General features: G+C 39.5%; 1 protein-coding gene across 1 annotated transcript in view; it reads right to left on the bottom strand.

The window, feature by feature from the left end:
* Positions 1–18,464, bottom strand: part of TGS1 (trimethylguanosine synthase 1) — a 52,321-nt gene that overhangs the window by 12,411 nt on the left and 21,446 nt on the right. Inside the window, exons 7-12 of the mRNA XM_003255969.4 lie at positions 17,134–17,308; positions 14,016–14,322; positions 10,812–10,961; positions 8,394–8,537; positions 2,055–2,271; positions 43–121 (exon numbers count right to left, since the gene is read on the bottom strand). Coding sequence (XP_003256017.1) covers positions 43–121; positions 2,055–2,271; positions 8,394–8,537; positions 10,812–10,961; positions 14,016–14,322; positions 17,134–17,308 — 1,072 coding nt within the window. The remainder of the gene's footprint in view (positions 1–42; positions 122–2,054; positions 2,272–8,393; positions 8,538–10,811; positions 10,962–14,015; positions 14,323–17,133; positions 17,309–18,464) is intronic.

Below are 18,464 nucleotides of genomic sequence, written 5' to 3'. Positions count from 1 at the left end.
GTTAAGACAGAAACTCATGGAAGTTTTTCAGTAGTGGCTTACCTGGTCAATATCAGCATTTCTTGGAAGAAAATAAACAATATTATTAGTGATCTTCTTGGAAAGTCTGAAAATTTCAAAGGTGGACAGCAGTTAAGGAAAAATAATGAAAACAGCAGCTAATTTCTAACCAGAAAGAGATGTGTTTTACTTATCGTAACTCAAATGTATTTCAAAATGTAACTGAAAGGCAAAAACTTAAACCCTCTAATGGAACCTAAAAGAGAATTACATAAAAAATTTTGTAATTCAGCAACATATTGTCTCGATAATTCAAAGACTGATCGTTAAATCGATTTTCAATTATCCTAGTGGTAGGTACTAGGCAAGAGTCAGAATAAAGTAACCATGGCCATTGTAGTCTACACTCTAAATTTTATTTTTTAATTTTATTATTTTTGAGACAGAGTCTGGCTCTGCTTATTTATTTTTGAGACAGGGTCTGGCTGTGCTGCCCAGGCTGGAGAGCAGTAGCGCAATCTCAGTTCACTGCAACCTCCTCCTGGGTTCAAGAGATCCTCGTGCCTCAGCCTCCTGAGTACCTGGGACTACAGGATTACAGGCATGTACCACCACACGCCCAGCTAATTTACACTGTAAATTTTTTTTTTTTTGAGACAGTCTTGCTCTTGTCACCCAGGCTGGAGTGCAGTGACGGGTTCAAGCGATTCTCCTGCCTCAGCCTCCTGAGTAGCTGAGATTACAGGTGCCCACCACCATGCAAAGCTAATTTTTGTATTTTTAGTAGAGACGGGGTTCAGCCATGTTGGCCAGGCTGGTCTTGAACTCCTGACCTCAAGTGATTTGCCCGACTCGGCCTCCCAAAGTGCCAAGAGTACAGGCGTGAGCCAGCATACCCTGGAGTACACTCTAAATTTTAATAGCAATTTAGAAATATGTTTCCTGTTAAGAGTCAAACAGATGATTACTGTGGAGTGGCAGGTGGCAAAAGTGACAAATAACAAACGTTACTCTATGAAATAAGGGTTTGCTTTGACATCTTGGAAGAGTAACGGGAAAAATGTGAAGATACACAGCAAATTAGCCAGCATCAGTGTGAATTGAAGAGTTATAGAATGGTTACCGACAAACTCCAGGGATACTTTTTGAGGAAATTCCCAATTCACAAGACAATAAATCCAATGTATGTGTTCTAGTCCTTGTTTTATAATGGTAAAATTGAATAGCAAGCAAGGGAAATATGACCTCGTATTTGTCATTACTTTTGGAGATCGATCCCCACATAATTTTTACATACCTGCTTTTTATGTAAAATAAACTAGAATTTATCAAATGCTGTTAGGTAATACTCCCTCTCTTCACTAATTTCTCTCTCTCCCTTTTTTTTGAGATGGAGTCTTGCTCCGTTGCCCAGGCTGGAGTGCAGTGGCACAATCTCAGCTCACTGCAACCTCGGCCTCCCAGATCCAAGCGATTCTCCTGCCTCAGCCTCCTGAGTTGCTGGGAGTACAGGCACGTGCCACCATGCCCAGCTAATTTTCTATATTTTTAGTAGAGATGGGGTTTCACCGTGTTAGCCAGGATGGTCTCGATCTCCTGACCTCGTGATCCGCCTGCTTCGGCCTCCCAAAGTGCTGGGATTACAGGTGTGAGCCACAGTGCCTGGCCAATCTCTCTCTCTCTTTTGAGACAGAGTCTCGCTCTGTAGCCCAGGGTGGAGTGCAGTGGCGCGATCTCAGATCACTGCAACCTCTGCCTCCTGGGTTCAAGTGATTCTCGTGCTTCGGCCTCCCGAGTAGCTGGATTACAGGCATGTGCCACCATGCCCGGCTGATTTTTGTATTTTTAGTAGAGACAGGGTTTCACCATGTTGGCCAGGCTGGTCTCAAACTCCTGACCTCAGGTGATCCACCTGCCTCAGCCTCCCAATGTGCGAGGATTACAAATGTGAGCCACCCTGCCCACCCACCCACATTCCCTCTTTCTCTCACTCTCATGCTCCTTTCTCTCCACAATCATTGTTTCAGTAAACTCTTACGACTTCCAAAGGATATCCATCAGGAGACATCATCGTTCTAATGTCAAAGGTCTCTGCAGTGGCATAGTCTGGCCCTCCCCAAGGCGGGCTGAGGAACACAACATCAGCCTTTAAACAAGAAGCCAGCAGCAAGAAATCTCCACAGATGAACTCTATCTTATCTGCTATCCCATAAACTTCTGCATTATTACGAGCAAGGGCAATCTTAACAGGATCGATATCAATGGCAATCACTAAAAATGGGAAAAGAAAAAAATGAGTTAATTGACACTGATTATTACTTATATAGGATAGTTTGTCTTTTGAATAGTCTGTCATCTTTTGTATAAGAACTCTTTTTAAAGAGGAGGAAACATTTGGCCACATATACCCGAGATATAGACTTCAGTTTAAATTTTTTATTTAAATTAGAAAGATTCACTGTGTTGTACCAAGAAAATGTGACTGAAAGACTTGGCTTTCTTGTCTCATCCTACAGCTTTTCCTAACCAAGTGGCAATACTTGCCACAAAATATCTACTGAGTGCCAAATATGTGGCCACCACTGTGTTGTGCTACAGCCTGAATAGGAAACACTTGAAAAGGTCACTGACTGTATGGACAGCCTGTAATGCTAGGTTTTGGAAAAGACAAACTTCCTCAAAATGTAGCAATGCCCAAATGAACACAAATTCGACAACTTTTAAGGAAAACCAAAATAAAACACATTTTTACAAACTTATGTAGCCAAGTGATGAAGAAGAAATGTAAAAACACCTGCCGATAATGTTTAATGAGACATTTTAGATAGAAGAAACAGATAATATTATGTTTTCACCAAATGGACTTTCATTTACTTTATTCCAATTTTATAATTAGCAACATAGACATAATTTAATTTTAGCCTATCCATGTCTTGCAGTAAACTACTCAGTACACTTGCATGTGCACTACTGTGTTAATGGCAGTATTCTTTATTTGAAAGGGCTAAGTGGAACTATTACGCTTACAGCGTGGTTGTCATGGAAATGTAGTTGTTTTCCAGAAAATGCTAGTTTCCAAATTTGTTAACATTTTTGAGAAATAATGTGCTAAATCACTTGAACAATAAATATAAGCACCAATTATAATATATTGCAAAATCATACATTTACAATGCTGTTTTTCCTGTTCTAAATAAACATTCACATTTGTAAGAGAAAAGATTCTTTTCAGTTGCTCAGTCTGTTACATTTATAGTTCAGAAACAGATGGAAAGATATGCTGATGATACTAAAAATTCAAAGAAAAAGTGACTTTCAACATCAAATCTATTCAGTTAATCCTATTTTCATCTGTATTTCTTTTGGAGGCAGACTTTGTTTTTAGGCCTAATAAGAATGGAAGCATTCAATTTATCACATAAAAGAAATGCTGGCTGGGCACGGTGGCTCATGCCTGTAATCCCAGCACTTTGGGAGGCTGAGACAGGTGGATCCCTTGAGCTCAGGAGTTCGAAACCCCATCTCTATCAAAAACACAAAAAATTAGCCAGGTGGGGTGGCATGTGCCAGCAGTCCCAGCTACTCAGGAGGTTTAAGTGAATCACTTGGGCCTGGGAGGAGGAGGTTGCAGTGAGCTGAGACTGTGCCACTGCACTCCAGCCTGGGTGACAGAGCGAAACACCTGCACCCCACAACTGCAAAAAAAAAAAAAAAAAAGCTGACAAATGTTAATCCTCAGCCACACTAGCACACCTCAACAGCTTAATAGCCACATGTGGCTACTAGCTGGCTATCATATTGGACAGCACAGATACAGAACATATAAGTCATTACAAAAAGTTCTACCAGGCAGTACTGTTGCTAAACTACTGGAACACATACAAAAGGGAAAGATATCTTTAACAACAGCAATATGCAAAACTTTACAGATTCCCTAATCCTTTAGTTATGCACAGACAGCAACTATCTGAGTGGAAATAAATCTGGCACAAAGGAATAACTTCAACTATATGCAATGCCATCTTTTTGTATGTATGTTGCGTATATATGTAAATGTATACACACACATACAGTTCAAGCATAATTGATTATACGAATGTGTATATAAGCACACATGAACATACATTATGATAGGGAACTCAAAACAGTTAAGTGTAATTGATTATATGTGTATACTTAAATATGTATACACAAACACACTAAATCAATTATACTTTAACTGTTTTGAATTCCTTGCCATAATGTCATTAGCTCAACTATCCTACGGGGATACTAGGAGGAGTATTGATAACTGACATTCATGGAACACCTGTGAATTACCACTTCTGGTTTGCGGGGCAAATTATGGGACCCCACTACCCTGAACGTGCTGGAGCGTTCCTGAGTTTCCAGTCCCACATGCTGCAAAGGTAGAAGTTAGGTCATGACAGCACTGGGAAGGCCATGGGGTTTGCTGTCTGCATCCTTTTTTCCCCAGAGGCTGGCAATCTCTAACAGTGAGTCCCTTTAGCTTGGGACCCATATTAGACATCTTCCTTTAGTAAATGTGCACTAAATACAGAAAGCCTTGGCAAAAGATCTATACTCACAGAAATACAAATCTATGGGCTAGGGGTGGTGGCTCGTGCCTGTAATCCCAGCACTTTGGGAGGCCGAGGTTGGGCGGATCACCTGAGGTCAGGAGTTCAAGACCACCCTGGCCAACATGGTGAAACCCCATCCCTACCAAAAAAAAAAAAAAATTAGCTGGGCGTGGTGGCAGGCCCCTGTAGTCCCAGCTATTTGGGAGGCTGAGGCAGAAGAATCACTTGAACTCGGGAGGCGAAGGTTGTAGTGAGCTGAGATTGTGCCACTGCACTCCAACCTGGGCAACAGAGCGAGACTCCATCTCAAAAAAAAAAAAAAAAGAAAAAGAAAAAGAAAAAGAAATACATACCTACATATAGACGGTTTGAGTAATCTGAGAAAATTTTCAGATTTCTTTGCTACTTTATCAGGCAGCAGGTGTTTTAATCATCGTGTTATGATGTAAAGCCAAAATGAAGATACATTTTACAACTTTTAAGGAAAAACCATTTTTTAGGCAATAAATACTGATTTTAGCCCATAGGAATGGCTTATCTGGCAAAGTCTGAGAAGAACTTTGATAGTAAATAGTGAATTCAAGGAAAAAAGAAAATAACCACTACTGTAGTAAATATGAAAGTAGCTTGTCTCTAGGCTATCAGGAGACCATGTAAAGTTAGCAAATATCATGCCTTGGAGCATAGGAGTATTAAAACAGGGGCCACATTTCATCAGCACTGACCTTAAAAATCTATGTAACGGTAAGGTGATAAGATCATTTTCAGTGCAATTTGATTAAAGTCAGTTTCTCTGACTAGACCGAGCAAGGACTGAGTCTGTTTTTTCTATAGCTACTACGTGCTTTCCAAAATCATATCACACTTTCCTACTTAACATTAACTTCATATAAATTAATAAGATTCAGTAGAAATCTGTTGAAATGAAACTATCATTGATATGTATACTATGAAGATATTTAAAAATATGCATCTTCAGAATGAAAACTCTGCTTCTTGTCTCAGTGTGGTGGCTCGTGCCTGTAATCCCAGCACTTTTAGAGGCCAAGGGGAGGATTGCTTAAAGCCAGGGGTTTAAGACCAGCCTGGGGAATATAGCAAGATCCTGTCTGTACAAAAATTTAAAAAAAAATTAGCAGGGCATGGTGGCACGTGCCTGTAGTCTCAGCTGCCTGGGAGGCTGAGATGGGAGGATCACTTGAGCCCAGGAAGTCAAGGCTGCAGTTAGTCCTGATCATGCCACTGCACTTCAGCCTGGGTGATATAGTGAGACTCTGTCTCAAAAATGAAACAAACACAAGAAAAAAGCAAAAAAAAAAAAAAACCAAAAAAACCCCCTGCTTTATGACCCAGCTATATCAGTTTGGGCAGAATGTTCAACTTCTTCAACCCATTTTTTTCCCTGGGGAAAAGCACATTACCTACTTGGCACAGTTACTGGCAGTTACACAGTGGGAGGGGTTTTCTTTCTTGTGATCCCCAAGTCAAGCAACAAATATTATATGACGATGAGGTAATATTTAAATAATTTTTAGTCTCTGAAATTTAAAGCTTTTTGAAAGGTGTCACAGAGGTCATCTAAATTCAAGGTCTCCTTTAAATTAAGGTGAAATGGCCGGGCGCGGTGGCTCACGCATGTAATCCCAGCACTTTGGGAGGCTGAGGTGGGCGGATCACGAGGTCAGGAGATCGAGACCATACTGGCTAACACGGTGAAACCTGGTTTCTACTAAAAATACAAAAAATTAGCCGGGCGTGGTGGCGGGCGCCTGTAGTCTCAGCTACTCTGGAGGCTGAGGCAGGAGAATGGCATGAACCTGGGAGGCAGAGTTTGCAGTGAGCTGAGATCCGCGTCACTGCACTCCAGCCTGGGCGACAGAGTGAGACTCTGTCTCAAAATAAATAAATAAATAAATAAAAAATAAATAAATAAATTAAGGTTAAATGATGTCCAAAGTCATAAAGATAGTGAGTGCCAAAGTCCCTCTGTCCACTGTTCAATACTCTCCCGTTTTGGTATTTTTGGTTTTATAAAATACTATGATCTTGGCTTCAAGTTATTAAGTGTGTCAGTATAAACTTGGGCAAGTTATTTCATCTCTTTATGTCTCAGTTTATCGTGAAACACAGACAGTAAGACATAATTCACAAGATTGTTGATTAAATAAATTAATACATATAGTTGGAGCTTAAGACGGACATTAGGAGCCCTGACCTCTTGTGAAGTCAAAAATCTGTGTATAATTTTGGACTTCCCAAACTTAACTTTTAATAGCCTACGGTTGACCTGAAGCCTCACCAATAATGTAAACAGTTAATTAACGCATATTTTGTACATTGTATGTATTATTTGTAGTATTACTAAAATAAAGAAACATAGAGAAAAAATTGTTACTAAGTAAATCATAAGGAAAATACATTTACAGTACTGTATTTATTGATAAGGTAGGTTTATTTTTCTGTTTTTTTTTTTTTTTTTTGAGGTGGAGTCTCGCTCTGTTGCCCAGGCTAGAATGCAGTCGGCATGATCTCGGCTCACTGCAACCTCCACCTCCCGGGTTCATGTGATTCTCCTGCCTCAGCCTCCTGAGTAGCTGGGACTATAGGCACACGCTACCATGCCCGGCTAATTTTTGTATTTTTAGTAGAGACAGGGTTTCTCCATGTTGGTCAGGCTGGTCTTGAACTCCCCAGATCAGGTGATCGGCCTGCCTCGGCCTCCCAAAGTGCTGGGATTACAGGCATAAGCCACCGCGCCTGGCCTACAGTTTTTTTTAAGAGCCTGGGTCTCACTCTGTTGCCCGAGCTGGAGTGCAGTGGTGCAATCATAGCTCACTGCAGCCTGTAATTTCTGGGCTCAGGTCATCCTCTCATCTCAGCCTGAGTAGCTGGGACTATAGGCACACACCACCATGCCTGGCTAATTTTTAAATTTTTTCTTTTTCTTTTTTTTTTTAAGACGGAGTCTCACTCTGTTTCCCAGGCTGGAGTGCAGTGGCATGATCTCGGCTCACTGTAACCTCTGCCTCCTAGGTTCAAGCGAGTCTCCTGCCTCAGCCTCCTGTAGCTGATGCATGCATCATGCAGATGCATGCCACCATGCCTAGCTAATTTTTGTAATTTTAGTAGACGGGGTTTCACCATGTTGGCCAGGCTGGTGTCGAACTCCTGACCTCAGGTGATCTGCCTACCTTGGCCTTCCAAAGTGCTGGGATTACAGGGGTAAGCCACTATGCCTGGCCAATTTTTAAAATTTTTTCTAGAGACCAGGTCAGTCTCAAAGTCCTGGCCTCAAGTGATCCTCCTGCCTCTAACTCCCAAATTGCTAGAATAATGGGCATGAATCACCATGCCCAGGCAAATTTTAACTTTTTATAACAGATTTGTGCATATTTTATGGTAGCAAATGATAAAACAAACTAGTATCTACTTATGTTTCATGCATTCATGACATTCCTACCTTTTAAATTATTTCAATGTATGTAGGTTACAGGGGATTCATCTGCGAGTTTTTTTTTAATTGTCACAAATCTCCAGAACATTTTCCAATATATTTACTGAAAAAAATCTGAGTGTAAGTGGACTCATGCAGTTCAAACCTGTATTGTCCAAGGGTCAACTGTAGGAAGCATTTACACCAGTATGCAATACAAAGTATATGCTTAATATATGCTAGCTATTATTTTATATCATTTCATATTAAATTATTAATTATATATTAAATCTCAGTAAGATAGGCTGTAGCAAAATGGAAACATTTACTGAATTAACTGGCCATAAAATAGTTCTCTTTCATTGATGGCTAATTACCTCTCATTCCTGTTAAGGCAAACTGAATGGTATTTCCTCCAACTCCACAGAATGCGTCTACTACAACGTCACACTTGAAGGACTGACTAACACGGCCAGCAATGTGTTCGGCAATCTTCTCGGGTGTAACTGAAAACCAGCCCTCTGCAAAGGAAGAGTATTTGTGTTAGCATGTTCAATTTCAAGAAGCCAAGGCAAGCATAAACATAGCAAACATTACTACATCTTATATACTTTTAAAAAGCTTAGTTTCCTTTTTTAAAAATATAAATTACCCAGTTTTAAAGAAAAAAATTCAAAGCTTGTTATAAAAAGCAGTAACATTCCCCAATTTCCACAGAAATGATGACCTCAATTCTTAACCTAATTCTCTTGTAATACTGTATACCTCCATTTTTCCAAAAACTGAATTACAATTTTGATGTTTCTGTTTGAGGCTTTAACTACTGACTCCTGTGGAAAATAGAGAACTAGCTGCTCTAATTGGCTAGCTCCCCCCGACTCCACTGAGTTTCCCAATTATTTCACTCCTAAGGTTGAAGCAATAGCCTGGATTTGTATTGGACACTCCAGAAAAAACTGCATTTGTTTTTTTTGAGACAGTGTCTTGCTCTGTTGCCCAGGCTGGAGTACAACGGCATGATCTTGGCTCACTGCAACTTCCGCCTCCTGGGTTCAAGCAATTCTCATGCCTCAGCCTCCTGAGTAGTTGGGACTACAGGCACACGCTACCACGCCCAGCCAATTTTTGCATTTTTAGGAGAGACAGAGTTTTGCCATGTTAGCCAGGCTGCTCTTGAACTCCTGGCCTCAAGTGATTTCCCTGCCTCAGCCTCCCAAAGTGCTGGGATTACAGGCATGAGCCACCATGCCTGGCCAAAACTGCATGCTTTTAAAGGGTCGGAAAAAGCAAAGAGCTGGATAGCAAAAGGCCATAGGGCTGCAGAAGTACAGGAGGAATAGCAGAGCCCTCATCATTGTCAGAAATGAGGTCCTGTGTCCACTCTGGAGGAAAGAGAATACTGACCTCCTTCTTTCCTAGTAGAAAAAATTTACATTTTTCAGAAAGACAATTATCTGAACAAAATGATGTGCTGGGCTGGGCATGGTGGATCACTTGAGCACAGGAGTTTGAGAGCAGCCTAGGCAACATGGCAAAACCCTGTCTCTACAAAAAATTAGCCAAGCATGGTAGTGCTTGCTTGTAATCCCAGCTACTTAGGAGGCGGAGGCATGAGGATTGCTTTAGCCGGGGAGGTGGAGGTTGCTGAGCCGAGATTGTGCCACTGTACTCCAGCCTGGGTGACAGAGTGAGATCCTGTCTCAAAAATAAAAAATAAAAATAAAAAGAACAGAAAAATAAATAAATAAAAATAACGTGTGTTAATTTTCCTGTTGTCTCCCCTTACCAAAACTTTAAATGGCTCTTCAATACTGAAAAATAAGAATATACACTTTTATAGAATTGCAAGTGTTTTCCAGCCTTATTTCTCCTTACAAATTCCTACGTACTTTTTCCAATACACAGCATTTTGCAAATTGTTTTAAAAGGGTCAGAGAACCCCTGAAATTCCATCATAGATCAAGAACTTCTGATTTTGATAGTTAATAAAAACCAGTATTTAGGTAACCCCAATATGAAAATGAGCATCAGTCTGCAAGACTGAGTTAAGTAAGTTGTTGCAGATCACAGCAGGAAAGCTGGAGAAAGAATTCAAAATTTGCAAAGTTAATTCATTAAATTGTATCTTTCTGCACTAGATATTTCTTCATCAGGTTTTCTGTAGTTTTAATAACTTATCAATTGCTTTTGCTATCTATCCTAACATGCTACAAATACCGATTAAACCCAAATCTGAAATTTTAAAAATACACACACACACACACATATATATATACCCAAATTGAAGGACATCCTATAAAATAAATGGCCATTGATCCTTTGAAAAATGTCAGTCATGAAAGACAAAAAAGGCTAAGGAAAGATTCCACATTAAAGGAAACTAAAGAACATGAAAAATAAACGCAATAATACATGATCCTATACTGTAAGGAAAAAAAACATGATAAAGGACAAGATTAGGACAATTAATGAAATTAGAGTATAAACTGTAGATTATAATATTGGAACAATGTTAAGTTGATAATTTACTATTTTAAACAAAAATATACTTGTTCTTAGCAAATATACGCTAAAGTATTAAGGAGTATGAGCATGATGTGTGTTAAGTACTGATCAGAAAAAGATACACACACATAAATATGGAGAGAGAATGAGAACGTAAATGGGGCAAAATGTTGCAAATAGCTGAATCTCGGGTAAAGGGGATAAGAACATTCCCTGTATTATTCTTACAACTTTCTTTTAAAGTTTGAAATGGTTTCAAAATAAAGCTAAAAAATACATATATACTTTACCTCTGTCCAACTTAATCCCATCATCAAAACGGGAGAAGAGCCTGTACCTCTGGGCCCAGTATTTCGCCAGCTCAGGAACAGCAGCTATTTCAGGAGGCAGACCATTCACCTTTTTGTTCTTCTTCTTGTTCTTCTTCTTTTTCACTTCAGCTAAAATAAAATATAAAGAATATAGATGCTCACTAAGAAAAAAATTAGTATCACAGGTGAGTTTATCTAAAAATGAAGCCACATCAAATAATTACAAGCAGAACATGTATATAATGACACACCCAGAGAAACAGGAGAGCCTGATGGAAACGCCACTGGCTTCAATCACCATCAGCATTTTGCTACTTATTGGCTTTGTGAGCTTGGGAAAGTAACCGAGGCTCTTTAAGCTCCAATTATTATTTATTTATTATTTTTATTTATTTATTTATTTGTTTTTTTGAGACAGAGTCTGGCTCTGTCGCCCAGGCTGGAGTGCAGTGGCGCGATCTCGGCTCACTGCCAAGTTCCGCCTCCCGGGTTCACGCCATTCTCTTGCTTCAGCCTCCTGAGTAGCTGGGACTACAGGCGCCTGCCACCACGCCTGGCTAATTTTTTATATTTTTAGTAGAGACAGGGTTTCACCGTGTTAGTCAGGATGGTCTCAATCTCCTGACCTCGTGATCCACCCGCCTGGCCTAAGCTCCAATTATTAATTCCTATAAAAGGAATGAGTGGGCTGAGCGTGGTGGCTCACAACTGTAATCCCAGCACTTTGGGAGGCTGAGGCAGGTCAGAAGTTCGAGACAAGCCTGACCAACATGGTGAAATTCCATCTCTACTAAAAATACAAAAATCAGCTGGGCGTGGTGGTGGGTGCCTATAATCCCAGCCACTTGGGAGGCTGAGACAGGAGAATGGCGTGAACCCGGGAGGCAGAGCTTGCAGTGAGCCGAGATTGTGCCACTGCACTCCAGCCTGGGCAACAGAGCAAGACTCGGTCTCAAAAAAAAAAAAAAAAAAAAAGAATGATGGGCTGGGTGCAGTGGCTCATGCCTGTAATCCCAGCACTTTGGGAGGCTGAGGCAGGTGGATCACCTGAGGTCAGGAGTTCAAGATCAGCCTGACCAACATGGTGAAACCCCATCTCTACTAAAAAAAATACAAAAATTAGCTGGGCACGGTGGCAGGCGCCTGTAATCCCAGCTACTTGGGAGGCTGAGGCAGAAGAATCAGTTGAACCTGGGAGGCGGAGGTTGCAGTAAGCTGAGAATGCGCCATTGCACTCCAGCCTGGGCAACAGAGCAAGACTCTGTCTAAAAAAAATGAATGAATGAGTTAGTGAGCAGTGTTTTACTAACTTAATTCACAGCAGTGATATTTCCGTTCCACAGAAAAGGATATTCAGAGAGTGATTTTTTCCTTAAATAATTTTTATCAGTTTGGTTATTTGGTTTCAGTCTTCAGCAAATTAGAAGCAACAACATAGAAAGATGAGACTTTTTTCACAGTTAAGTATAAAAACAAGAGGTGATGGCTAACCAAGAATAAGACTCCATTACACACTCAAATGGTCCTCAAGGATAGGACTATGTCCTAATATGTTCATCTGATCATAGTAATTAGTAAAAAGTGTCATCATGATCCAGTAAGGTCAGATTTTCCCATCCCCCAAAAAGTGTCACCAATAGCAAAGTAAGGTGATTATTTCTCAACAGGGTGTATAATGACATTGTGGGTGGAATAATTCTTTGTTGTGCAAGACCATCTTGTATGTACATGACCTAACATTAAGTAACTGAGTACTAAATGCCGGAATTCCTAATGTCATTCTAACAACCAGCATCTTCCAAATGCCCCTGTGAAGGTGGTACTACCCCAGGTAAGAACAACCAGCATCATGGGAATTGGTGTTTATGGAAGTGGGGTAGTGTAGGAAAATCGGACTTAGCAATCAGAGAAACTGGTAATGAGTCCTAGCTATGCTACTTACTTGGGCTAATTTTTAAATTTCTCTCAGCTTTACTTTCTGTATTTACAGAATGGAAAATAATTCCATCTACTTCCTTGGGCTACCTTACAGATTAAATGAGAATAAGACACATAAAAGCATTTCACAAACCTACAAATATCATATGAACATCAGTTATTATAACATTGATAATAAAAGAAATGTAAACTACTGTAGTTATGCTGTTTACAATGTAAAGAAATATGTGATAAAAAGATCACACATATACATGCACCCACACATGCACTAAGAAAAAAAAAAATCAAGACTCAAATAAGTTATTTTCCATAGTAATAAATAAAGAAATATGATGAAGGATCACAATAAATATAATGGTTTCATAATACCATTATTAAACTATATAAGAAGTTTTGCTATAAAAATTCGAATACAAAAGTGCATAAATTGAAAATGTTACTCAGTTTATTCATTAGAGCCAACTGCTCTGAATACTTTTTATATTAATGTGCCATCAAAAACACATGACCATCATCAACCACACACACACACACACACAAAAACACACCAAAAGGAAACCAGCCCGAGCATGGTGGCTCATGTCTGTAATCCCAGCACTTTGGAGGCCAAGGTGGGAGGATTGCTTGAGCCTTTGGCAACCAGCCTCAGCAATATAATGAGACCCTGTGTCTCTACAAAAAAAATTAAATAATTAAGCAGGCATGGTGGTATGCGCATGTAGTCCCAGCTACTCAAGCTGAGGTGGGAGGACTGCTTGAACCCTAGGGGTCAAGGCTGTAGTGAGCTGTGATTGTGCCACTGCACTCCAGCCTGGGAGACAGAATGAGACCCTGTCTCACAAAAAAAAAAAAAAAAAAAAAAAAAAAAAAAAAAAAAAAAAGGAAGAAGTAAACCAAAGCTACACCACATACGAAGAGGACAAAGGATGGTCACCTTTAGCCCATGGAACTGAGTACCAGCAGAGGCCAAGTTGAACTGCAGACAGTGGTCTGCAGACACAATGCTCACAACAGTCTTTCCTTTTCTACTTGATCATGTTCACTCAGCCAAGAGTGAGGAGTGCTGTGGGTGCTAAGTCATAGCCAGTTAGAACATGCACACTTAATATGCCTTCTCTCACTTAAAAATAAATAGCAGTGACTCCTTAGGTACAGAAGATTCACAAGTGAAAACTAAGAAAAAACATATTAACAAAAAAAATTTTATCTAAATCCATTAGCAAGTTGAAGCATATTTAGTGTTACCTTCAGTTTCTGCCTGGAGGGAGTCTGGCACTTCTTGAGTAACACAATCCTGCTCATCTGGAACAGTTGCTAGCAAGCTGTCTCTTTCATAGTTTTCTGTTTCAAGTTCACCAACTGAAGATACGCTCTGACACTTTTCAGGTTCTGGATTACTAGCCTCCAGTAGGTCATCACCTTTTTTAACAGATATGTCTTGTTCCTCTGAATCACTACTTGTGGAAGCGTAGTGCACATTGTCATGAGAAGACGATTCCTGTGATGCGTCTTCATCCATTGGTTTATTAACCCATGTGAGGAATTTTTCTACCTTAAATTTTAAGATGACATCATGAGCAGGAATTAATTCCGAACTACACAGAATCTTCCTACCTATTACCATTTGTGACTTGACTGAAAAGCTGTGTCAAAATTATTGGCTCTGAAAAGTAGACTGCATCACACAAGCTTAATAGTAAGCAATTCTGACCTAATCAGAATGCTATCTGGGCATGTCATGACCTTAAAGTTTTCTTTAAAAGGAAAAGAATATCAGATTAAACACTTCCTGCTATCAATAAACACTTAGAGGATAAAGCCAAACTGTCCCAGTGGCTTTTCCATAAGGGTTCTTAACAATTTAACTGTGCTGTGTGCTACAGCTACATTACAAATGTACCTACTTACTATTGAATCATTAATTTTAGTTGTTCAAATTATATAGACCTTTCTGCAATGGTCAAGCTAAAATCTATGTAAATGTTACTTGCATCAAAGATGAACCCTAAAAAGATTTAGGGCCAATTCTTCTGTAAGAATAGAAGTAGTCTACCTTGGAAAAAAAAATCAAAGTTGCCTTTTAATGCAACAGTAGAGCCAGTAAGATATGTCCCAGCAAATGTTTGTTCTTTGGAATGTAAACAAGGCTCAGCACCAGATCATATACTTCTTTGCATCTTCTGTAACAAGAATACTCTTCCTGTCTTGTCTTGTCTTCATGACCTTCCTAAGAGTGACCTTCCTAAGAGTAAATTAGAACGGAGTGGTAGACATGATGGGCAACAACCCAGAATCTTCCACTAAGGAAATGTGCCTATAAACAAATTAGGTATCTAAGTTAGACACAACAGTTACATATCTTTTTTCCTCAGCAATGCCTAGCAGCTATGTTTCTGCACTCATCTATAGATGAATGCATGGGGGCTATTATATCCAACACATTATGGAAAGTCCTACGGCACTGACTGGACTAATACTAGACAGTCTGTTTCAGATATAACTAGCACCACTAACGTATTTATTAAAACATCACCAGCAGCCAACCAACCTGAAATGTAATACAAAATAAAACCAGCTATATATATGTAGCATATTTTACAAGTATGCTGAAGTTAGGGAGGACAATATATCGAGGGGAAAAAGAGTCATCTGACTAGCCTTAAAAAATGAACAACAGAAACAGAGACATCATGGAGTCTGAGATTATGGTCTACTGTCCTGAAGAGCTGCTGGAGATGTGACTGACATCAAGGTTCTGCTCATTAGAAAGTGTTTTTTACCCCTTAGAATATAGAAAGGTAATTCTTCACACCAAGCAATTTTCTAACTACTTTTGTTTCCCAGGTACTTGGATGGCAGGTATAGCAAAGTCCAAGAGAGGGCACATGAATATTTCAGGTAATAATGTGAATCAATAAATTGGCCTTGTGTTTCATGCTATCAGGGTGAACTTGTTACAAGGTGTAAACTGTGACTGATCACTTCTGGAAGAACTCAGAATTAAAGCTTATAATATAAAGCTGTATCAGAATTTGGACTATTAGGATCCTACTGGTATGGTTTGGCTGTGTCCCCACCCAAATCTTATCTTGAATCATAGTTCCCATAATCCCCATGTGTTGTGGGAAGAATCAGGTAAAGATGGTTGAATCATGGGGGCAGTTTCTCCCATCCTCTTCTTGTGATGGTGAGTTAGTTCTTATGAGATCTGATGGTTTTATAAGGTGCTTCCCCCTTTGCTGGGCACTCATTTCTCTCGCTAGCTGCCATGTGAAGTTGTTTGCTTCCCTTTCCACCATAATTGTAAGTTTCCTGAGGCCTCCCCAGCCCTGCAGAACTGTGAGTCAATTAAACGTCTTTACTTCAAAAATTATCCAGTCTTGGGTATGTCTTTATTAGCAGCCCGAAAACAGACTAATACACCCACTTAGCCTGAAACAGATGAGAAATTCTTCCTTGTTCTTGTCTGTTACTACATAGGCAAGGCCGTGTTTTTGTTTTTTGAGACGGAGTCTTACTCTGTCACCCAGGCTGGAGTGCAATGGCGCGATCTCAGCTCACTGCAACCTCCACTCCCAAATTTCAAGAGATTCTCCTGCCTCAGCCTCCCGAGTAGCTGGGATTACAGGCATCCGCCACCATGCCTGGTTAATTTTTGTATTTTTAGTAGAGATGGGGTTTCACCATGTCGGCCAGACTGGTCTCGAACTCCTGACCTCAGGTGATCCATCCGCCTCAGCCTCCCTAAGTGCTGGGATTACAGGTGTGAGCCACCATGCCCAGCCAAGGTTGCGTGTTTTTTTTTTGAGATGGAGTTTTGCTCTTGTTGCCCAAGCTGGAGTGCAATGGCATGATCTCGGCTCACTGCAACCTTCGCCTCCCGGGTTCAGGCAATTCTCCTGCCTCAGCTTCCCAAGTAGCTGAGATTACAGGCCCAAGTAGCTGAGATTACAGGCAAGCGCCACCATGCCCAGCTAATTTTGTATTTTTAGTAGAGATGGGGTTTTTCATGTTGGTCAGGTTTGTCTGGTACTCCCGACCTCAGGTGATCCACCTGCCTCAGCCTCCCAAATTGCTGGGATTACAGGTGTGAGCCACCACGCCTGGCGGCTGCGTTTTTTAAATAATCTCAGACACTAGTACTTTGTAGCTTTCAAACACTTCCTTTTCACCCTACCTCAACTTGCCTTTTTTCAGACTTAGTTTACATAATATATGCCTTCAAGAAGCAAGTAAAAAAAAAAAAATTATGCACCTTGATACCTGGTAGAAACAGGCTTCCTATTCGAATACAACAATTTTAAGAGGTCAAACTTACAAAACATGATTCTATCTACAAGTATGCAACAAAATTTATATATACCTTACTCAGAGTTTTGCTTTTCTTGAAAAATGGTTTTTCTGACTCTTTGGTAAAGAAGATGTGTTTGTTTTTCATCTTTATTTGTCTGCGCATGTCCAGGTACTTAGACTTACGCTTCACATTCTTCTCTAAATACCTGACCTGCCGATGACTGAAATTTGGGATTCCACCATATCTGTGACCAGATCAAAACAAGTTATTCACAACTTAAATTTTAGGATTACATTTCCTTATAGGAAAAGAGGACGAAACTAACATTTTCACTCATTTTTACACCATTTTAATTCCCTTTTTAAAATTATGAAAATGATAAAATCAAGTTCAACTTGCAGAAGAGTTGATGGTCTAACTTTCATGTTAATTCTAAAGCAAATGTGTAACACCAAAGTTGGGAAGTGCAACATACCTAATAGAGAGGAGAAAGTAGAAATTACATAGTAGACTGCAATAAATAAACAGTAAACAAACAAACAAACAAACAAAAACCCTATCCCCTTGTTAGGGAAATATAAATATATATTCTCAAGGTGGGGTGATGTCAAAGCTCTTTAACACATTTCTGGATATATTTGAATTATCTAAATCAATCTGAGCTTACAAAAGAAGCGAACCCTTCGTATCTAAATAATTAGAGAATGTCTGATTTAACCATCTGAAATTTTCCAGTCCTAAAAGATATGCATCTGCTATGAAGCCTCCTTTGATTATATTAAGCCTCAATTAACTCCCTCTCCTACAAACTGTTAGGGACTTAAGAGTGTCACATACACTTTAGCATTTATAAAATCTAGAATAGTCTGGGTTTAAATGTCAGGTCTCACTTTGTAGCCATATTATAAACTTCTTTTAATAAACAGGATATTTTATCCTTCTCTTTTAAGTAAAACTGGGTGCTCTAAATAGAAGAGTAGTTAAGTAGTTAAGTCTCAGGCAAGAAAAGAAATAGATCTCTGCAAGTGTATACTACCAAAATCTACCAAAGGATTCCTCAATAAAATTACATGTGCATAGTAATACATCCTGCCAGGAATTTAAAAACCTTTTTACATGCTAAACTTTATGATCTTAGCCTTAAATGATTATATGAACTATTGATTATATTAACTATAATTGCCTTGAAATACCTAAGGGAGAAAAACTGATAATCTTTAGAAACTGCAAGAGTCAACATGTACTTCTGAACTAATTTGAATTCAATTCAATTCTGAGGCATTCCTCACGTCCCTTTCTTGTTGATTTCATAATGTGTAGGTATCTACTTAAATTTCACAACTTATGAAACAGATAAGTAGGACCTGAAATCTCAACCCTTATAAACATCAAAGAACCCA

This window comes from Nomascus leucogenys, chromosome 16 (genome assembly GCF_006542625.1).
Source record: "Nomascus leucogenys isolate Asia chromosome 16, Asia_NLE_v1, whole genome shotgun sequence".
Taxonomy (NCBI): domain Eukaryota; kingdom Metazoa; phylum Chordata; class Mammalia; order Primates; family Hylobatidae; genus Nomascus; species Nomascus leucogenys.
The sequence above is the reverse complement of the archived record's forward strand: the minus strand, read 5'-3'. Positions and strand labels throughout refer to the sequence as shown.